The sequence below is a fragment of the Mobula birostris genome, chromosome 12, assembly GCF_030028105.1.
Source record: "Mobula birostris isolate sMobBir1 chromosome 12, sMobBir1.hap1, whole genome shotgun sequence".
Classification (NCBI taxonomy): Eukaryota; Metazoa; Chordata; class Chondrichthyes; order Myliobatiformes; family Myliobatidae; genus Mobula; species Mobula birostris.
Window position 1 is genome coordinate 53,677,005 of NC_092381.1, and position 20,325 is coordinate 53,697,329.

Here is a 20,325-nt window from a genome sequence, read left to right on the forward strand (position 1 = left end):
CTCTCTCACTCCTGTATGCCTTCTCATCACCATCTGAAATTCCGCCAACAACAGTTATATCATCAGCAAATTTACAGATGGTGTTTGAGCTGTACATAGCCACATAGTCATGGGTGTTAGAGAGAGAAGGGCAGTGGGCTAAGTGTGCATCCTTGAGGTATGCCAGTGTTAACTGTCAGCAAGGAAATGTTACTTCTGATCCACACTGACTGTGGTCTCCCAATGAGGAAGTTAAGGATCCAGCTGCAGAAGGAGGTACAGAGGCTGAGGTTCTGGAGCTTGTTTATTAGTACAGAGGGTATGACGGGGTTAAACACTGAGCTGTAATCAACAAACAGCACTCTGGCATAGGTATTACTATTGTCTAAGATATCCAAGGCCGAGTGGAGAGCCAGTGAGATTGCACCCGCTTTAGACCTATTGTGGCGAAAGGCAAATTGCAGTGAGTTCAGGATTTTGCTTAGGTCATGACCAACCTCTCAAAGCACTTCATCAGAGCAAATATGCTAAAAGCTCCTTTACTACCCTATCTAGCTGTGATGCAACTTTCAAGTAATTATCAATCTATACTCCCCCCCCCCCAATGTTCCTTTGTTCTACTGCACAACTCAGAGCCCTACCATTCACTGTATACATCTTGCCCCGGATCGTTCTCCCAAACTGCAACACCGCACAATTGTCAATGTTAAATTCCATATGCTATTTTTCAACCTACTTTCCCAGTTTGGCGCTGCAAACTTTGATAGCCTTTCTTGCTGCCCTCTAAACCCCCCCTCCCAATCTTGGTGTCATCTGCAAATTTGCTGATCCAGTTTACCACATTATCATCTAAATCATTAATATAGGTGTTAAACACCAGCAGACTCAGCACTGATCCCTGTGGCATACCACTAGTCACAGGTCTCCAGTCAAAGAGACAGCCATCTACTACTACACTCTGGCTTCTCCTAAGCTACTGTCAGATCCAATGACTACATCATCCCGAGTGCCAAGTAACTTTACCTTCTGGACCAGCCTTCCATGCAGAATTTTGTCAAAGGCCCTGCTAAAGTTCATGTAGACAACGTCCACTGCTTTTTCTTCACCAACCTTCCTGGTAACCTCCTCCAAAAGCTCTATGAGATTGTTTAGACATGACCTACCATGTACAAAGCCACAATGACTATTCCTAATCAAACCCTGTCTATCCAAATATTTATATATCTTTGTCTCTTAGCATATCTTGCAATAATATACCCACTACTGACATCAGGCTCACGGGCCTATAATTTCCCGGTTTATTCTTAGAGCCTTTCTTGAAAAACACAAGAGGGAGTAAGTACAGTGATGCAGAGGTAATGCAGTGCAGGAGAGAAAGCAGAAATGTAGGAAGAAAAGCACAGAAGGGACAGCAATGTGAAAAATGGGAGAGTGTTCATACCTTCATCTAGCCAAATCCTGTTACCTCCTCCACTCTCCTTTCAGCTTCTTTCATTCCTCCCAGTTTTTGTTCATTTCTTTGCTCCATAAAAGGTCCAAGAACAAGCAATAAAATATAAAGAAAGAAAAAACTAAGAAGAAGGAGAAGCAGTTCAACTTACAATCCCTTGAGCCTGCTCTGCCCTTCAAAAAGATCAGGGCTCATCACATTTTTCGTCTCAACTTCCACTTACTGCCTGAACCCCATAATCCTCGATTCCCCTGTGGACCAAAAATCAATCTTAGCTTTGAATGCAACTAATGAGTCAGATCACACTGACAGCCAGTTAATGGCACCAAGGGAAACTGCTAGCTACCTACACAGCTCATTTGGGGCTTCTATTCCTGCAGCCAGAACTACATAAATAGAGAAAAGGGGGAAGGTCAGATGCTGTATTATCTGACCTTTCACCTACTGTGTCGTCTAGAGGAGACTACTGCTTGTACTAAGCTGGAGGGCTACATGTACTTGATATTTTTAATTTATAAATTTATTTTGTGTCTCCAAATTACTTGCATTGTCCTTCCACTAATTTGCAATATTTCTAATCAACAGAGACACTTATAGACTGTGGAAAGGACCTGCTGAATGCATGAGCAAGAAATCTGTGCTGGCTGAGCCCCAGTGATATCTCACGGATCATGCTACCTCACGGGACCCTGGGAGCCGCCCACTCTAAAAAATAACAAGTGCAATTACAGGAGATGAAAGTAATATGTGGGCCAGATTGAGCATGAAAAGCTCTCTGGTGTCAAGGTTATCAAATATTCACAATCCTTGACATTCTAAAACATTAAAGAGGTTTTTAAAAAGTGAGATAAATAACTAAAACACTTTTAAAATATTATAATCCACAGTAAAAAATAAAATATTATATAAAGAAAATAACACTAAAATACATAAAGAAAATTAATGGCCTCTCTCCTGTCAGAATATCTGAGAATGAAGTCATGCCAAATTTTTGTTTGATATGTTGTTTTGGTGCCCACGTGACAATAAATGGAGAGGAAAAAAATGGAAAATGACTAGGCTAACTGCTCTTTTAGACGTATCGAGAAAGAGGCCAATATTTGTCAAAGGAACAGAAAATACTAGAAATACTCAGGAGATTAAGCAGAAACTTTGGAGAGAAAAGCCGAATTAACACTTCAGGACAAAGTTGGTGGTCAACTTTCCTTTGCTGTATCTAGGCCAAGATCTAAGGCTAAACTAGAAATGCCTCTCTTGTCTTGATTCAATAATCTACATCTTCCAGATAACTTGGGTTTAACTGCCTTTTTTTCCCCCTCACTCCTTATCTGCCTATATAATCCACAGCCACTGGTTTCCCAACCACTCTCTTCAAACCTTTCCCTTCCAGCTCCATCTGTCCATCATCCCCCTCTTCACCTGGTTCTGCTTATCATACATATACCATCCCCTACCACACCTCTCCCTCTCACCTATTTACATAGATCAGTACAGCACAGTACAGGCCCTTCAGCTCACAATGTTGTTGACCTTTAACCCTTCTCTAAAGTCAATCTAAACCTTCCCTCCCACATAGCCTTCAGTTTCCTTTCATCACTGTGCCTATCTAAGAGTCTCTTAAATGTATCTAATGTATCTGCCTCCATATACTACCTCCCCGCAGCATGTTCCATCTGTGTAAAACGTATTTCTGACATCCACTTCTCTCCCTTATATTTTCTTCCAATCATCTGAAATTATGTCTGCTCAAGTTAGCCATTTCTGCCCTGGGAAAAAGTTTCTGGCTGTCTATGCCTCTTATCATCTTGTACACTTCTATCAAATCATATCCCATCCAGCTTCGTCTGAACAGAAAAGCTCTAACTTGCTCAATCTATCCTGATAGGACATGCTCTCTAATCCAGACAACACCCTGTTTCTAGTTACCTTCCTCTACACTCCCAGCACTGATGCAGGGTCCAAAAGGTCAACTACCCCTTTACATTCACAGATGCTTCCTAATCAGTTGAGTTTCTCCAAGGGTCTTGGCCCGAAACGTCGACTGTACCTCTTCCTATAGATGCTGCCCGGCCTGCTGCGTTCACCAGCAATTTTTATGTGTGCTGCTTGAGTTTCTCCAACAGTTTCATTTTTACTTTACAGTATCTGCAGCCTTGTGTCTGTGAGCTACAGGCTGCGTTCATTCTTGGACTGGGCCTTTCTTTGCCTTGCCTTGGTTCTGCACTTCCAATCATCTCCAAGTCCACTCCAGCAATGGCCAAACATTAGCTAATCCTCACACTCAGGCCTGGGCCCTGAAACTCGTTTGGCCTGAGCATGCTGCACTGCAACCATCCTGCATCTTTGAGACTTCAGTTCACACCCCAAAAGGTCCAGGTTGCACATGCAGTCCAAAAGCTCAAATCCAAAAGGGAGCTGATTGGCTTTTGATTACAGTGATCTTTTTCCAGAAAAAGTGTGATTAATAGAGTAGTTAGTAGTTTTGTTTGCTGCCAGCAAAGCATTGGGGTATTTCACCAGCGTCATCTTAAACTGGAAGTTTTACTGCTCGAAATGCAAACTGCTTAAGATTTAAATTTTCTCTTTAATCATACGTGTTACTGAAATGGCTGTAAATAATTATTAATCTAGCAAGGTTGCCTTCTGGAGCAAAATGAAAAACTGGAATATTTATGACCCACATTTTATGAACTTTTGTTTCACTTATATTGTATTCATGTAATAAAGATTTCACTTACAATCTTTTTATTGTATTACCTGTATGAAGCACATTGCTAGAAAGGTAAAAAGTTTAAAGATAAAGACTTACTTCTTTTAACCAAAGAAGCTTTGGTGGCTGCATTTCTGGGGACATCACTCCGCCCACATAACGTAGCACAGAGTGTTTTGTTTGATTTATTCGGTCTACTTGATCAACCGCTCGATGATCCATCCACATGATAATGTTCCTATTGTTCACTCCTGCATCATATGTAGCAAAAAAGCGTTAAAACCACAGTATGACAGCTATCTTAATAGCATAATCCCATAGGTCAAAAAAAGCTGCAATCCAAATATCAAACACATTGTCAAAAACTTCGCTAATTATTTATCGCATGCTGTACGAAGGCAAATCCTTAGTCAAAATCTTTAAAAAAATAAATGTAGATACTGGTATAAGTGATATGGATTTTCCTTTTTTTAATTATTAAGCAACTGAAAGTTTTAGAAAACATATTTAGATGCTCTATACTGTAAAAGTGAGAATTAATTTTGGCAAGGAATGGAATCCTTGAAGATGCAAGATTTGAAATTATATGACAAATTAATTCATTATTTACTAAATCTGCCTGGTTAACACTTCAATTCCATCAGCATTAAGCCTGATTTTGAAGCAAGTAACTGATTTGCACTGATCTGGTACAAATGCCTCAAAGTTCTAACTATTTGAATTCAACCCCAACTTTCAGTGCCATCCATGTGAAGTTTGCTTGCTCTCCCTGTCACTAGGTACTGGTTCTTTCCCACATCCCAAAGGCACATTGGGTGGTAGATTAATTGGTTCCCGTAATTTATCCCTAGTGTGGGTAATAGGTAGAAAAATTAGGATGGTTTGGGTGGGTTTATAGCAATCCTGAAAATCCATAAAATTAGAGAAACAGAGCACCACAGCACAGAAATAGGGCCTTCGGCCCATCTAGTCTGTGCTGAACAATGAATCTGCCTTGTTCCATCGACCTATACCCGAATCAAGAGCCCTCCATACCCCTCCCATCATGTACCTATCTAAATTTCTCTTAAATTTTGAAATCCAACCCACATTCCCTACTTCCTCTGGCAGCTCGTTCCACACAATCACCACCCACTTTGTGAAGAATTTCCCCCTCATGTTCCCTTTAAATATTTTCTTTCACCCTTAACCATGACTTCTCATCTGAGTCTCACCGAACCTCAGTGGTAAAAGCCTGCTTGTATTTACCCTATCTATACCTCTCCAATAACTTTGTATACTTTTATCAAATCTCCCTTCACTTTCTATACTCTAGGGAATGAAGTCCTAACCTATTCAATCTTTCCTTATAACTCCTTCAAACCCAGCAACATTCTTGTAAATTTTCCCTGCACTTTCAACCTGATTTACATCTTTCCTGTAGGTAGGTGACCAAATCTGCACACAATACTCCAAATTGGGCCTCACCAATGTCTTAAATATCTTCAATATAACATCCCAACTCCTGTACTCAATACTTCGATTTATGAAGGCCAATATGCCAAAAGCTTTCTTTATGACCCTATCTACCCGTGATGCCACTTCCAATGAAATTATGGATCTGTATTCCCAGATTACTCTGTGCTACTGTAGTCCTCAGTGCCCTGCCACTCACTGTGCAAGTCCTACCCTGGTTTGTCCTTACAAATGCAACACTTCACATTTGCCTGCATTGCATTCCATCGGTCAGTTTTTAGCCCATTTTTCCAAATCATCAAGATCTCACTGCAAGCTTTGATAGTCTTCCTCGCTGCCCACTACACATCCAATCTTGGTGTCATCCAAAAATTTTCTTTTCCATTTTATCACATTATCATTCGGATCGTTGATATAGATGACAAGCAAAAACCGACCTAGCGCCCGTCTCTGCAGCACTCCGCTAGGCACAGGTCACCAGCCAGAGAGGCAACCATCTACTACCACTTTCTGGCTTCTCCCACGAAGCCAGCATCTAATCCAATTTCCCAGCTCATCTTGAATGCCAAGCAACTCAACTTTCTTGACCAACCACCCATGCGAGGCTTTGCCAAATGCTTTGCTAAAGACCACGTAGGCAACAGCTACTCTTTAAGCAACACACATCAAAGTTGCTGGTGAACGCAGCAGGCCAGGCAGCATCTGTAGGAAGAGGTGCAGTCGACGTTTCAGGCCGAGACCCTTCGTCAGGACTAACTGAAGGAAGAGTGAGTAAGGGATTTGAAAGTTGGAGGGGGAGGGGGAGATCCAAAATGATAGGAGAAGACAGGAGGGGGAGGGATAGAGCCAAGAGCTGGACAGGTGATTGGCAAAAGGGATACGAGAGGATCATGGGACAGGAGGTCCGGGAAGAAAGACGGGGGGGGGGACCCAGAGGATGGACAAGAGGTATATTCAGAGGGACAGAGGGAGAAAAAGGAGAGTGAGAGAAAGAATATGTGCATAAAAATAAGTAACAGATGGGGTACGAGGGGGAGGTGGGGCCTTAGCAGAAGTTAGAGAAGTCAATGTTCATGCCATCAGGTTGTAGGCTACCCAGACGGAATATAAGGTGTTCCTCCAACCTGAGTGTGGCTTCATCTTTACAGTAGAGGAAGCCGTGGATAGACATGTCAGAATGGGAATGGGATGTGGAATTAAAATGTGTGGCCACTGGGAGATCCTGCTTTCTCTGGCGGACAGAGCGTAGATGTTCAGCAAAGCGGTCTCCCAGTCTGCGTCGGGTCTCGCCAATATATAAAAGGCCACATCGGGAGCACCGGACGCAGTATATCACCCCAGTCGACTCACAGGTGAAGTGTTGCCTCACCTGGAAGGACTGTTTGGGGCCCTGAATGGTGGTAAGGGAGGAAGTGTAAGGGCATGTGTAGCACTTGTTCCGCTTACACGGATAAGTGCCAGGAGGCGGATCAGTGGGGAGGGATGAGGGGGACGAATGGACAAGGGAGTTGCGTAGGAAGCGATCCCTGCGGAATGTGGGGGGGGGGGAGGGAAAGATGTGCTTAGTGGTCGGATCCCGTTGGAGGTGGCGGAAGTTACAGAGAATAATATGTTGGACCCGGAGGCTGGTGGGGTGGTAGGTGAGGACCAGGGGAACCCTATTCCTAGTGGGGTGGCGGGAGGATGGAGTGAGAGCAGATGTATGTGAAATGGGGGAGATGCGTTTAAGGGCAGAGTTGATAGTGGAGGAAGGGAAGCCCCTTTCTTTAAAAAAGAAAGACATCTCCCTCATCCTAGAGTGAAAAGCCTCATCCTGAGAGCAGATGTGGCAGAGACGGAGGAATTGCGAGAAGGGGATGGCGTTTTTGCAAGAGACAGGGTGAGAAGAGGAATAGTCCAGATAGCTGTGAGAGTCAGTAGGCTTATAGTAGACATCAGTGGATAAGCTGTCTCCAGAGACAGAGACAGAAAGATCTAGAAAGGGGAGGGTGGTGTCGGAAATAAACTTGAGGGCAGGGTGAAAGTTGGAGGCAAAGTTAATAAAGTCAACGAGTTCTGCATGCGTGCAGGAAGCAGCGCCAATGCAGTCGTCGATGTAGCGAAGGAAAAGTGGGGGACAGATACCAGAATAGGCACGGAAGATAGATTGTTCCACAAACTCAACAAAAAGGCAGGCATAGCTAGGACCCATACGGGTGCCCCTAGCTACACCCTTAGTTTGGAGGAAGTGGGAGGAGCCAAAGGAGAAATTATTAAGAGTAAGGACTAATTCCGCTAGACGGAGCAGAGTGGTGGTAGAGGGGAACTGATTAGGTCTGGAATCCAAAAAGAAGCGTAGAGCTTTGAGACCTTCCTGATGGGGGATGGAAGTATATAGGGACTGGACATCCATGGTGAAAATAAATCGGTGAGGGCCAGGGAACTTAAAATTATCGAAAAGTTTAAGAGCGTGAGAAGTGTCACGAATATAGGTTGGAAGGGATTGAACAAGGGGTGATAAAACTGTGTCGAGGTATGCAGAAACGAGTTCGGTGGGGCAGGAGCAAGCTGAGACAATAGGTCGGCCAGGACAGGCAGGTTTGCGGATCTTGGGTAGGAGGTAGAAACGGGAAGTGCGGGGTGTGGGAACTATAAGGTTGGTAGCAGTGGATGGGAGATCCCCTGAGCGGATAAAGTCGGTGTTGGTGTGGGAGACAATGGCCTAGTGCTCCTTAGTGGGGTCACGATCGAGGGGTAAATAAGAGGAGGTATCCGCGAGTTGTTGCTGTGCCTCGGCAAGGTAGAGGTCAGTACGCCAGACTACAACAGCACCCCCCTTATCGGCGGGTTTAATAATAAGGTTAGGATTAGTGCAGAGGGAGTGGAGAGCAGAGCGGTGCTCCCGATGTGGCCTTTTATATATTGGCGAGACCCGATGCAGACTGGGAGACCGCTTTGCTGAACATCTACGCTCTGTCTGCCAGAGAAAGCAGGATCACCCAGTGGCCACATCCCATTCCCATTCTGACATGTCTATCCACGGCCTCCTCTACTGTAAAGATGAAGCCACACTCAGGATGGAGGACCAACACCTTATATTCCGTCTGGGTAGCCTCCAACCTGGTGGCATGAACATCGACTTCTCTGACTTCTGCTAAGGCCCCACCTCCCCCTCGTACCCCATCTGTTACTTATTTTTATGCACACATTCTTTCTCTCACTCTCCTCTTTCTCCCTCTGTCCCTCTGAATATACCTCTTGCCCATCCTCTGGGTCCCCCTCCGCCCTTGTCTTTCTTCCCGGACCTCCCGTCCCATGGTCCTCTCGTATCCCCTTTTGCCTATCACCTGTCTAGCTCTTCGCTCTATCCCTCTTCCTCCTGTCTTCTCCTATCATTTTGGATCTCCCCCTCCCCCTCCAACTTTCAAATCCCTTACTCACTCTTCCTTCAGTTAGTCCTGACGAAGGGTCTCGGCCTGAAACGTCGACTGTACCTCTTCCTAGAGATGCTGCCTGGCCTGCTGCATTCACCAGCAACTTTGATGTGTGTTGCTTGAATTTCCAGCATCTGCAGAATTCCTGTTGTTTTGCGTTTAAAGCTACTCTTTAAGATTAGTTAGATATAACCTACCATGCACAAAGCATGTAATCTCTTTCCATAATTGGAAAACAAGGCTGTGCACTCCAGTTTCTAGGAGATAGTCCACAGCATGACTCTAATGGTAGGTTTTTAACTTTTGGCAAAGCTACTTATGTAATATAACACTGTTCAGAATTAGAGTCAGGTTTAATATCACCAGCATATGTTGTGAAATTTGTAAACTTTGCAGCACAACTATAGCTACAACGCCTTTGAAATATTTTGAATGGTATTATATAATAGATCGATATATATCTTTCTGATATGAAGTAACAATAGCCTTACCTTCTGCGTTCACAGCTAGAGGTTCAAAGTTTTCATCAAGTACAACAAGAGAGCAGGTGGCATCAAAGCCAATGCCTTGGATATGGCTCAAGTCAACCATCTGAGTTATTTTCTGAAGGATCAAAAGAAATTTAATAAAATTGAAAGCTGTTTTTGCCATTATATTCTGTATTTTTCTCTATCTACTGATTGGAAATTTAATTCTCCCCAATTCGTTCTTCATAATTCACCTGTGCAGATATCTAAATAATTCCAAATTGTAGAGATTCTTATCACAAAATTATGCATTATTTGAATAAATCTTGGCTGTACTTTCTCCCCATTTTCCTCCATTGTCTCTCCTCTTCATGTTCTATCCATGAAATACTTTCTCTTAAAATCCACATGAAATTATCTGCTGGAAGTAAATATGCAGCATGCCAAAATGCAATAGAGATCAAAAAGTCTGCAAACTTTGATATTTAGTTATAACTATGTTCATAGTCAAAGACAAATTTCAGGCTTCATATCCTGAGGGCATCATTTTCCCTAATATGCTGTTAAAATATGGTTCCATTTTAGGGAGAAGTCTTGTTTTACATGTGAATTACTGAAATACAATAAGTACTGCCAGGAAGTGACTGAGTCTAAAAATTGGCCCTTGCACACCAGTTTAGGATTAAGTCACTGAAAGACTACACAGCAATGTCACAAATAATCCAGGAACAATAAGGTGCTTGTTTTTTTTTAATACATTGATTGCAGTTGCTGTTCTATTTAATTTGTTCATGAAAACCAGCCCTGAAGTGTACTGGTCCTTCTGGCAGCTGAGAAACTGTGAACCACCTGACAAACAAATGGAATCACTGCAGTGGGCATCATTTCCGGCCTCTCACTTTCCAGAGTAAACAGATTATTCTTGGTAACAAAGTCTATTTCTGGATTAACTAGAATGTAAAAGTACAGTACTGTTTGAGAAATAATCATAACAGTGCGATTTTCTAGTGGCTCCACTCATCCAGAAAAAACCATAATGGCTCAACATATCAAGTCAGCAAAGTTTAGCTTTATAGAGGAAACTACTTGCCAATTGCTCACTTAAGAGCAATTTCAAAATTCTGCATTAATAATCATGTACTGTACCTTATGCCAACTGGTGTAAGGATTAAGATTACATGTAATATTGAATTTAATATTTACAAATGCATTGAGAGTTGACATAAAACTATAGTGTTAGATTTCAGTGACTTAAACAGAGTAGACAAGATGCTGGATTCCTGTACTACAAAAATACAGCTTATTCTATGAATAGTTCTTTTGTTCAATAAAGTCATACAGTTTTTTTATACATACCTTTGAAACAGTACAGCATGCAGCCCAGATATCAGCAGAAGACTGCTCGTAGTATTCTGGTTGTGGCTCCCAGATGTGGATTGGTTGTTCAGCCTGGACCATCACTTTGCCATTTTGGTCTACAAGTGCTCCCCGCACACTTGAAGTCCCCACATCAATCCCCATGTAGTAACGCATGTTGGGTCAATCTATGAAGTAAATAAGTCACAAATAAGAAAAAATTGAGAAATCATTTATAATAAAGTAATGATGGGATAATATAATAAATCTCATTTTTGTTACTTCTAGTTTACTGAAATTCCTGTCAAAGTTCCATAAAATGTTCCTTACTCACAACTAAAAAAAGGAAGCCAGGGAAGTAATAACTTTATAGATAATTTATAATTCCAAAGCTGTTGCCGCATTTCATAAGGAGCTCCAGGTAAGCTTTTATAACTATAAGATGAAATTAACATGAAAAACTTCAAATGCTTATTAAAGTAAGGCATAATTGCAGCCCTCAAAAAATAATTTCAATAGTACATTGGAATGCATTCTGGTACTCCAATTCAATGATGCAAAATCATAACAAACTTAATGAATAAATGTTCAACTGTTGTACAAAGCAAATGTGATTATCAACTGTGCTGTAAGTATAAAATTAGAAGCAGAGGGTAGGTGTTACTGATACCTTTCCTTTAAGTAATAATGAATAAGTCTATTAGGTGCTTTGAAGGCTTGTTCATATATGAATGATTTTTGGTTGGCATGAACTATACAGGCATCAGTGAAAGCAACTAACTATTGCCCAGGCATGCATTACATATTGATTGATCTGTGCATGAAGGAATGAGAACAAAATTCACAGACATGATCCACCTGATAAATCTAAGTTTAAATTATATTTTATTTTTATGGAAGTAAAACCACAAACTCACAAGGACAAACCTCTATACAATCCATTTTCTAAGCAAAGTAATTTTAAAATAAAACTTTAAATATTTACTTATATTTTATATTCCACGATAGCCATATGTATGCTCTGTTCTTAGAGGTATAATATTTTACAGTTAATTAAAAGTTAATCAATTATTCATTTTGCTTTTCAATGTGCTGACTGAGATTTCTTTGTGACCGGCTGCTCAGCCAGATTGGTGACATCACAGTTAATGGACTCCATAAATCTTTTTGAATTGAGACCTGTTAAAAGTGAGTGTTGGAAAAGGAAAGATATTCACCTCAGTGGGCGCTTTTGAAATTGGAATTGGTTTGGTGTTGTCACAGGCAGACTTGCATACTGTTCATATAGATCAAATTATTACACAGAGCACAGGGGTACAAGATAAAACAGTATCAGAATATAGAATAAAGTATAACAGCTACAGAGAAAGTACAGTGCAGGTAGAAGAATAATGCGTAAGATCATAACAATGTAAATTGTGACATCATTTTGCACCAGAAAAAGCAGGATCTTCCAGTGGCCACCCATTTTAATTCCAATTCCCATTCCCATTCTGGTACGTCTGTGATGTAACCACACTCAGGTTGGAGGAACAACACCTTATATCTCCTCTGGATAGCCTCCAACCTGATGGCATGAACATTAATTTCTCAAACTTCTGGTAATGGCCCTCACACCCTCTCCTTCACCATTCCCTATCGCCTTTTCCCTCTCTGCTTGCTCATCTCTGGTGTTCCTCCCCCCTTTTCTATTCTTCCAGGGCCTTCTGTCCTCTCTAAATAGATTCTCCCTTCTCCAGCCCTGTATCTCTTTTACCAATCAACTTCCCAGCTCTTTACTTCACCCCTCCATCTCCCAGTTTCACCTATCACCTTGTGTTTCTCTCTCCCCTCCCCCCACCATTTGACTCTACTCCTCATCTTTTTTTCTCCAGTCCTGCTGAAAGGTCTCGGCCCAAAATGTCAACTGTACTGTTTTCAATAGATGCTGCCTGGCCTGTTGAGTTCCTCGAGCATTTTGTGTGTATCGCTTCGATTTCCAGTATCTGCAGATTCTCTCTGATTTGACATCAAGAGTCCATCTTACCATACTAGGGAATCATTCAAGTCATTTACAAGGTAGAAGCTGCCGTTGAGACTTGGTATGTGCTTTCAGGCTTTAGTACCTCCTGCCCAATAGGAGAGGGGAAAAGAGATCATGGCCATTGTGGGCATGGTCTTTATTTATGCTGGCTGCCTTTCTAAGGCAGCGAGAAGTATAGACAGTGTCCATAGATGGGACGCTGGTTTCCTTGATTTGCTGAGTTGTGCTCACAAATCTGCAGTTTTTTTATGGTCAAGAGCAGAGCAGTTGCCATACCAAGTTGTAATGCATCCAGACAGGATACTTTCTATGGTGCATTGATAAAACTTGGTAAGTGATATAAACTGGAGTGTTTATCCTTTTAAAGTATTTCTTGGAGGTTACCATGTGCAAATGTACTTCTCAGCTCACTGCAAATTCATTGTAACGTGTAAAAAAGAGGGTAGATTAATGGTGCAAATCTTAGCAGAGAAGGTCAATCTTACAATCCATGCTGCTTCAGAGAACTAATCTCATGAGGCATGTTTTATTTTAACCACACATAATCAAATTTTTGTCATGTTTTAAATGGATAACTATTTTAGATCTCTCTGTCCTCCACTATCTCTTTGCTATTTAACATATTATCTTCTCACTGTTTCACTTGCTTCCTCATTGCTCCCTTGCTAAATCCCTGGCACCTATTCACAACTCTGATCACCCTCTATTACTTGTGCTTCTTTTCACCTTAACCCTAATCTCAACCCCATTCATAAACAGATAATTCCTGAAATACTCAACACATCAAGTAATGAAAAAAAAGGAGAAAAAAATGAGTTAGAGTTGCAAGCTGATGACCAAACTAAAGCGAGTTTATCAACTTGAAATATTAACTATTTTTAAATTTTGCAGATGCTGCCTGACATCAGAGTATTTCCACATTTTCTGCTTCATTTAAATTTAGCAGCATTTTACTTTTGATTTACTCCCGTGATTTGCTGGTGACACACGATGGCAATGCACAAGATGCCAAAGCCAAAGCCTGATAGCTAAACAGCAAAATTTACCTTGAAAATCCAGTTATCTAGTGGCATTCAGATTAAGGAACTGAAAATGGCTGCCATGCAAAAGTGACACATAGACAATTGAAGGAACAAAACCAAAATTCTTTTAACTCCAATCTATGTTTTGAAGTCATTCCTTCAAGATTTCAAAGGATGGAGTGTAGAGTATTTTCAAAACACAAAATTGTTTCTTGTTGCTCAACAAGTGATATCATTCCTATTACAGACTAAAGGGCATTGTCAGTTATACATATGAAATGTTATTGCATAACATAAAAACAGTGTGGCACTAATAAAAGTTCAGAATGTTGGATCCATACTAGGCCATCTCAAACACAGAGCTTCTCATTTATGGACAGAACCCAGGAATGGTCTTGTGCATTGGAGATAAAACCTCTCACAGGCATTTCTGCTCTGCCCTTGTTTGGAAATCAATAAGTTCCAGAAAGAATTTCCAAGTCCAACTTTTTCAAAATAATCTCAATTAGTAGCTTTGGCTGAAACTCGAAAGCTACATACATGGCAACTGTGAACCTCTTATGTCAACAATGAGCTTTTCAAGTAATGTAACAGTTTGGTGCTGTGAGAAACAGACTTTTTTCAGGGTTGGGTAACTACTTAAATCTGAAGGCACAAATGGAAGACAATATATCAATCAGATCATTTGGGACAGAAATAAATTAGACCTAATTCATACGACTATTTATTATTTGCAGCAGTGAAGTGTCATAATGAGCTCCTGATTTTTAAAAGTCAAGTTATAATGTTTTAGTTTTGTACTTAATTCATAAAAAATAAGCCTATATAAGACCTTGGTCAGACCCCACTTGGAGTACTGTGTTCAGTTCTGGTCACCTCACTACAGGAATACTAAATATGTGGATACTATAGACAGAGTGCAGAGGAGATTTACAAGGATGTTGCCTGGATTGGAGGGCGTACCTTATGAGAATAGGCTGAGTGAACTTCGCCTTTTCTCCTTGGAGTGTTGGAGGATAAGAAGTGACCTGATACAGGTGTATCAGATGATGAGGGGCATTGATCCTGTGGATGGCCAAAAGTTTTTTTTTTCCCCAGGGCTGAAATGGCTAACACGAGAGGGTATAGTTTTAAGGTGCTTGGAAATAGGTACCAAGGTGATGTCAGGGGTAAGTTCTTCACACAAAGAGTGCTGGGTGCATGGAATGCACTGCCAGTGACGGTGGAGGAAGTGTATACAATAGGGACATTTAAGAGCCTCTTAGATAGGTACATAGAGCTTAGAAAAACAGAGAGCTATGAGTTAGGGAAATTCTATACAGTTTCTACAGTAGATTACATGGTCGGCACAACATTGTGGGCCAAAGGGCCTATAATGTGCTATAAATTTCTATGTTCTATAAAAAATAAGGTTCTTTTAATCTCTGCAGCTTTTTGGATGTTGTCATGAAATTTATTTCCTTATGCACAGCTGTAGCCACTGAAATATGGATAATACTTTCCTAAATGAATACGTTAACCATTTGTTGAACACTCTTGTCAGAATAAGAATCAAGTTTATTATTATTGACATGTCATGAAATTTGTTTTGTGGCAGTAGTACAGTGAAAGACAGAACAAATTACTAGACATTACATAGTACAAAAGAGCAATAACAAGATGATGTTCATGGGTTCATGGAACATTCACCAATTCTGATGGCAGAGGGGAAGTAAGTTCCTAAAATGTTGAGTGTGGATTTTCAGGCTCTTGTACCTCCTCCCTGATGGTAGTGATGAGAAGAGGGCACGTTCCGAGTAGTCAAGGCATTGCTTTGGTAGAAATGAATAATTAAGTATAGTTAGTAAAAAGCTACTCTTAATTTTTAAAAACCACAGAAATTCTTGTACATCGTTTGAATGGCAACAATTATTTTGGCCATTGTCCCTTTACAGAAAACTTCACTTCCTCCAGAGGCCCAGAGTTGCACATTTTTGTAAGCAGTCCAACTTATGTTGTGGCTAAAAGAATGGATGGGGAATATCAAATCTGCACTGTGGAAAAGGAGCGTCGTGGTTCAGACTTGTATACCATGAAACAAGAAGAAGAAAAATAGGGCAGCATTGTTTGAAGGGAGCATATCAATAAACTATTTATTTCAAAGGGGTACATTGGGAATTTTAGAATTAAGATCAGATGGGCCATTAACCATTCTAGTCAACGGTCGATATTTTCAGTGGGCTGGGTGGATCATGGGGTGGTAGTTGGGTTGGAAATTATTGCGCATTATGGAAGAGAGAGCAGCAGGTTAATTGGAATTTTGCCAAGCAAGGAAGCCCTCCAATAGCCAAGTGTCCAAAAGACAATGTTGTTCTGGTACCATAGCCAGGACAATATAAATACTGTGACTCTGCATTGCTCCAAAGTCAACCACATTAGGGTTGAAAGGGTGATTCACACGAAAATTATCAAGAAAAAACTTTGGCATGATGCAAAATTGTCTGGAAAAATATCAAGTTGCCTAACTAAAATTTTATATTTTTCTGGAGCAAAATACAATAACTGATGTTTCTAGGCTAATTTACATCATTCCAAAATTTTATCTTGACAGTTTTTTTTGCATATCAATCACCATTGCAACCCTGATGTGGTTGACTTTAACTTACACAACACTAAAATAATCCTCCAAGAGAATCCACACCTTGTCATAGGGTTCGGAGGCTTGCATGCCTCAATGACATAGAGAGTTATGTTGGCTTGAGTCAGGGCCTTGTGCTTTGACTCTTGGTATGGTCAAACATGTCAAATAGGTTAAAGGGTAAAACCCAGACTAAGAGTGGTCCAGTGGTTCTCCAGGTTCACGTTTCAGCTCAGGGCTGAAAAAAATTGTTACATAAACAGCAATGACGGTATTCCTGAGACTCCACCTGAGATTTGCATAACTGACAGTAGTGAAAATCGAGGGGAAGCTACCGGCATGATGAAGGAAGCCCTGAACACTGCCAGGACGAAGAACAAAACTGGTTTTGACCACACAGAGATGGTGGACCTTCATTGCTACCCAAAATGCCAGCGACGTAACAGACAGTAGCTAACTAACGCTAAAAGAATGCAATCAAATGTAAGTGAATTTGTTGGCAACTCAGCTAAGTACCCTTACAGGCAACCCCAGTCTAATTGGCACTCAGGAACTGAAATTAGTCCTTACAGAATTCATAAATTACTGCCCAAAAAAATTGATACATGGGATAAAATTTGCTCTCACAGAACCTAGATGAAAAAAATTAACACCAAAGGGTGCTTTGTTTTGGAGCATGTTTCGATAGTATACCTTCACATTAATGAAAATCATAATATGGTTCATTTTCTAAGAAAGCAATCCGCCCCCTCCCTCACCTTAACACACAGGTTAATTACATTTACAATTTGTCTCACTATGCTGTTACGTTGTGTGGAGGAATGGATTTGCATGTTTGTGTAAAGTGGCAAAACTTGTTTACATGTTGTAACCTGACTGCTGCACAAGTAAGGAGTGCAGACAACTTCTAGGCACTATGTTTCATGCAGAAAACAAAATCAGTGATTTTGGTCAAAGGGGCAATTCTAACTCTTTTAGCATTCAATCTCTTTTTAGAATGTAGATAACTTAGCAGTATTTAATTAAACTGGCCTTGATCTGTAGTTCATTTTATAGTTCTAATCAATGATAAAATGCTACTTGCTGATGACATTTGTGCCATCACAAAGGTAGTCAGGAAGATTGCCTGTGAATTATTATCAGCAGAGGCAGACGGAGATATTTGGAAAAATCAGAAGGTATAAATACAGAAAGACTAGCTTTCCTAGCTGTGTGGAATGCATGCATATGCAGATGACGAGCAAAGATCCCATTTCCATTGCATTGTTCCTTTAGATCTTGAAGCAGGTGAAAAACATAATACTCTGCTACTTGATTTCTCCTAGATGGTTTATCTAATATAAGGGACCTCAGGCCAATGGGAATATACACTCTAATGGGTACACCTGCCTATTAATGCAAATAGTTAATCAGCCTATCACATGGCAGCAACTCAATGGATAAAAGCATGCAGTCATACTCAGGATGTTCAATTGTTGTTCAGACCAAACATCAGAATGGGGAAGAAATGTGATCTAAGTGACTTTGACCATGGAATAATTGTTGGTGCCAGAAAGGGTGGTTTGAGTATTTCAGAAACTGCTGATCTCCCGTGATTTTTACACACAGCAGTTTCTAGAGGATACAGAGAATGGTGTGAAAGACACAAAACATCCAGTGAGCAGCAGTCCAATGGATGAAAATGCTTTGTTCGTGAGAGAGGACAGAGGAGAAAGGCCAGACTAGTTCAAACTGGTAGAAAGGTGATAGTAAGTCAAATAATCATACATTTCACAAAGGTGTGCAGAACAGCATCTCAGAATGCACAACGTATTGAACCTTGAAGTGGATGGATAGATAGACATATTTTATTGATCCCGAGGGAAATTGGGTTTTGTTACAGTTACACCAACCAAGAACAGAGTATATTCTTGCTTATAGCAGCAGAAGACCACACTGGGTGTCTGTGGTGTACCTAATAAAGTGTATATCCAAATGAACGTGGAACCTCCAAGGTACAGGTGCAGCAAATGTTAGCTGGAAGAGCTGCATCTGACATCATTATAGTTTATCCATGAAGCCAAATGTTTTGCAAAAAATATACTTGCAAAATAGAGTAGGCAATTGGTGTCTATTCTCTGAGTAGAAATTTTCAACATTGATGGGGGTAAGGTTTCCCTGGGAACCACAGGCAAGACCATGCCGATACTGGAAGGAAGAGGAATCGTCAATACAGCAAATAGTATAGGGGTTACCATAAATAAAGGAGAAAACATTTGTTACTGTGGTCACAGACAAGATCCCAGGGTGTTATGTTGCCTTCCTGGTGCCACAACAAGGACATTACTAAGTTGCTACAGAACATTCTGCAGAGGGAGTGTAACTTGTCAGAGATCATGGTCCACGCCAATGCCAAAAGATGAATTAAGTGTAGCAGGCAGATTTTTTAAGGTTTCTGCTCAGAGAATACATGCCAATTGCCTTAGGTCTTACAGAACCACAAAAGTGGAATATCCCAATTGTTCCCCATGCCGAGTAAGTAAATAAATAGAAGGACAGGGAAGATGAATATATGGCACAGAAACAGTTCAGGAAGGAGACATTTAGCACCAAAGATCTTGGGACCAATTCTGAGGAAGATGAAAACTCTACAAACCATAACAGTTGCATCCCAATAATGACCAAATCTTCACAGGCAGATTTGCTGATGTTATTGCAGAGGGTTTAAAGAAGTTTGTCACAGTGGGGGTTGGGAAGCTGAGCATTGATGTTTCAAACAGAAAAGCAGAACTAAAATGGTTGGCAAGAGATTACTGAGTGAACTTGGAAGAACAAGTGAACAAACATTGGAAAATAAACAAGCAAGGAGTCAGGTTAGTCCAGATGTATTTAATGGTATATATCTAAGTACAAGATTACTTAATCGGGCAGATGAACAATTAAAGACATTGATGGATGGGTGAAAATATGACATTTTAGATGGTACTGAGACAATTTAAAGATTGAAAAGACTAATGGAACATATTCAACTCATGTATCCAAATAGGTACATTCTCCATTAATTTAAGAATTGAAGATAGCAGATGGAAAGAGCATAATGGGAAGTATTTTGGTAGCAGTATTCATAATCATTTTGTTGGATCTAGCACAGTCCGCAAGACCATAAGACAAAGCAGCAGAATTAGACCATTTGGCCCATTAAGTCTGCTTTACCATTCCATCAAGGCTGTTTTTTTTTATATATATCTCTTATTCTCCTGCCTTCTCCCCATACCCTTTGACATCTTTAGTAATCAAGAACCTATTAACCTCCACTTTAAATATGCTTAATAACTTGACCCGACAGCCATCACTGCAATGAATTTCACAGCTGTCCCACACTCTGTCATCTGTATACGTTTCATGACCTTAAAATACACTTTTGCCAAAAACAACCTGGCCCAATCCACACCCCAGATCTTTTCTGATACTATCAAAATTTGCCTTTTTCCAAATTAGAATTTCAACTCCAGAACCAGCCATACCTTCTCCATAATTATCTTGAAACTAATGGCATTATGATCACTAGATCCAAAGTGTTCTCCTACACAAACCTCTGTCACCTGCCCTGTTTCATTCCCTAATAGAAGATCCAGTATTACACGCTCCCTAGTTGGGACTTCTATGTACTGATTAAGGAAACTTTCCTTAGCACACCTGACAAGCTCTATTTCATCTAATTCTTTTACAGTATGGGTATCCTAATCAATATGTAGAAATTAAAATCATCTACTATCAGAACCATATATTACTTACAACAGTCAGCAATCTCTCTACAAATACACTCCTCTAAGTCCTGTGAACTGTTGGTTGGC

The 20,325-nt window shown here is 40.6% G+C and overlaps 1 protein-coding gene across 17 annotated transcripts in view; it reads right to left on the reverse strand.

Annotated features, from left to right (window-relative positions):
- fggy (FGGY carbohydrate kinase domain containing) overlaps positions 1-20,325 on the reverse strand; it is a 346,341-nt gene that overhangs the window by 313,340 nt on the left and 12,676 nt on the right. For all 17 annotated transcript variants that reach the window (XR_011888007.1, XR_011888000.1, XR_011888001.1 and 14 more), the window contains exons 2-4: positions 10,831-11,018; positions 9,499-9,610; positions 4,239-4,390 (exon numbers count right to left, since the gene is read on the reverse strand). Coding sequence is in view for 8 of the 17 variants with exons in the window: in XM_072273806.1 (XP_072129907.1) it covers positions 4,239-4,390; positions 9,499-9,610; positions 10,831-11,007 (441 nt within the window). In the remaining 9 variants the exon portion in view is untranslated. The remainder of the gene's footprint in view (positions 1-4,238; positions 4,391-9,498; positions 9,611-10,830; positions 11,019-20,325) is intronic.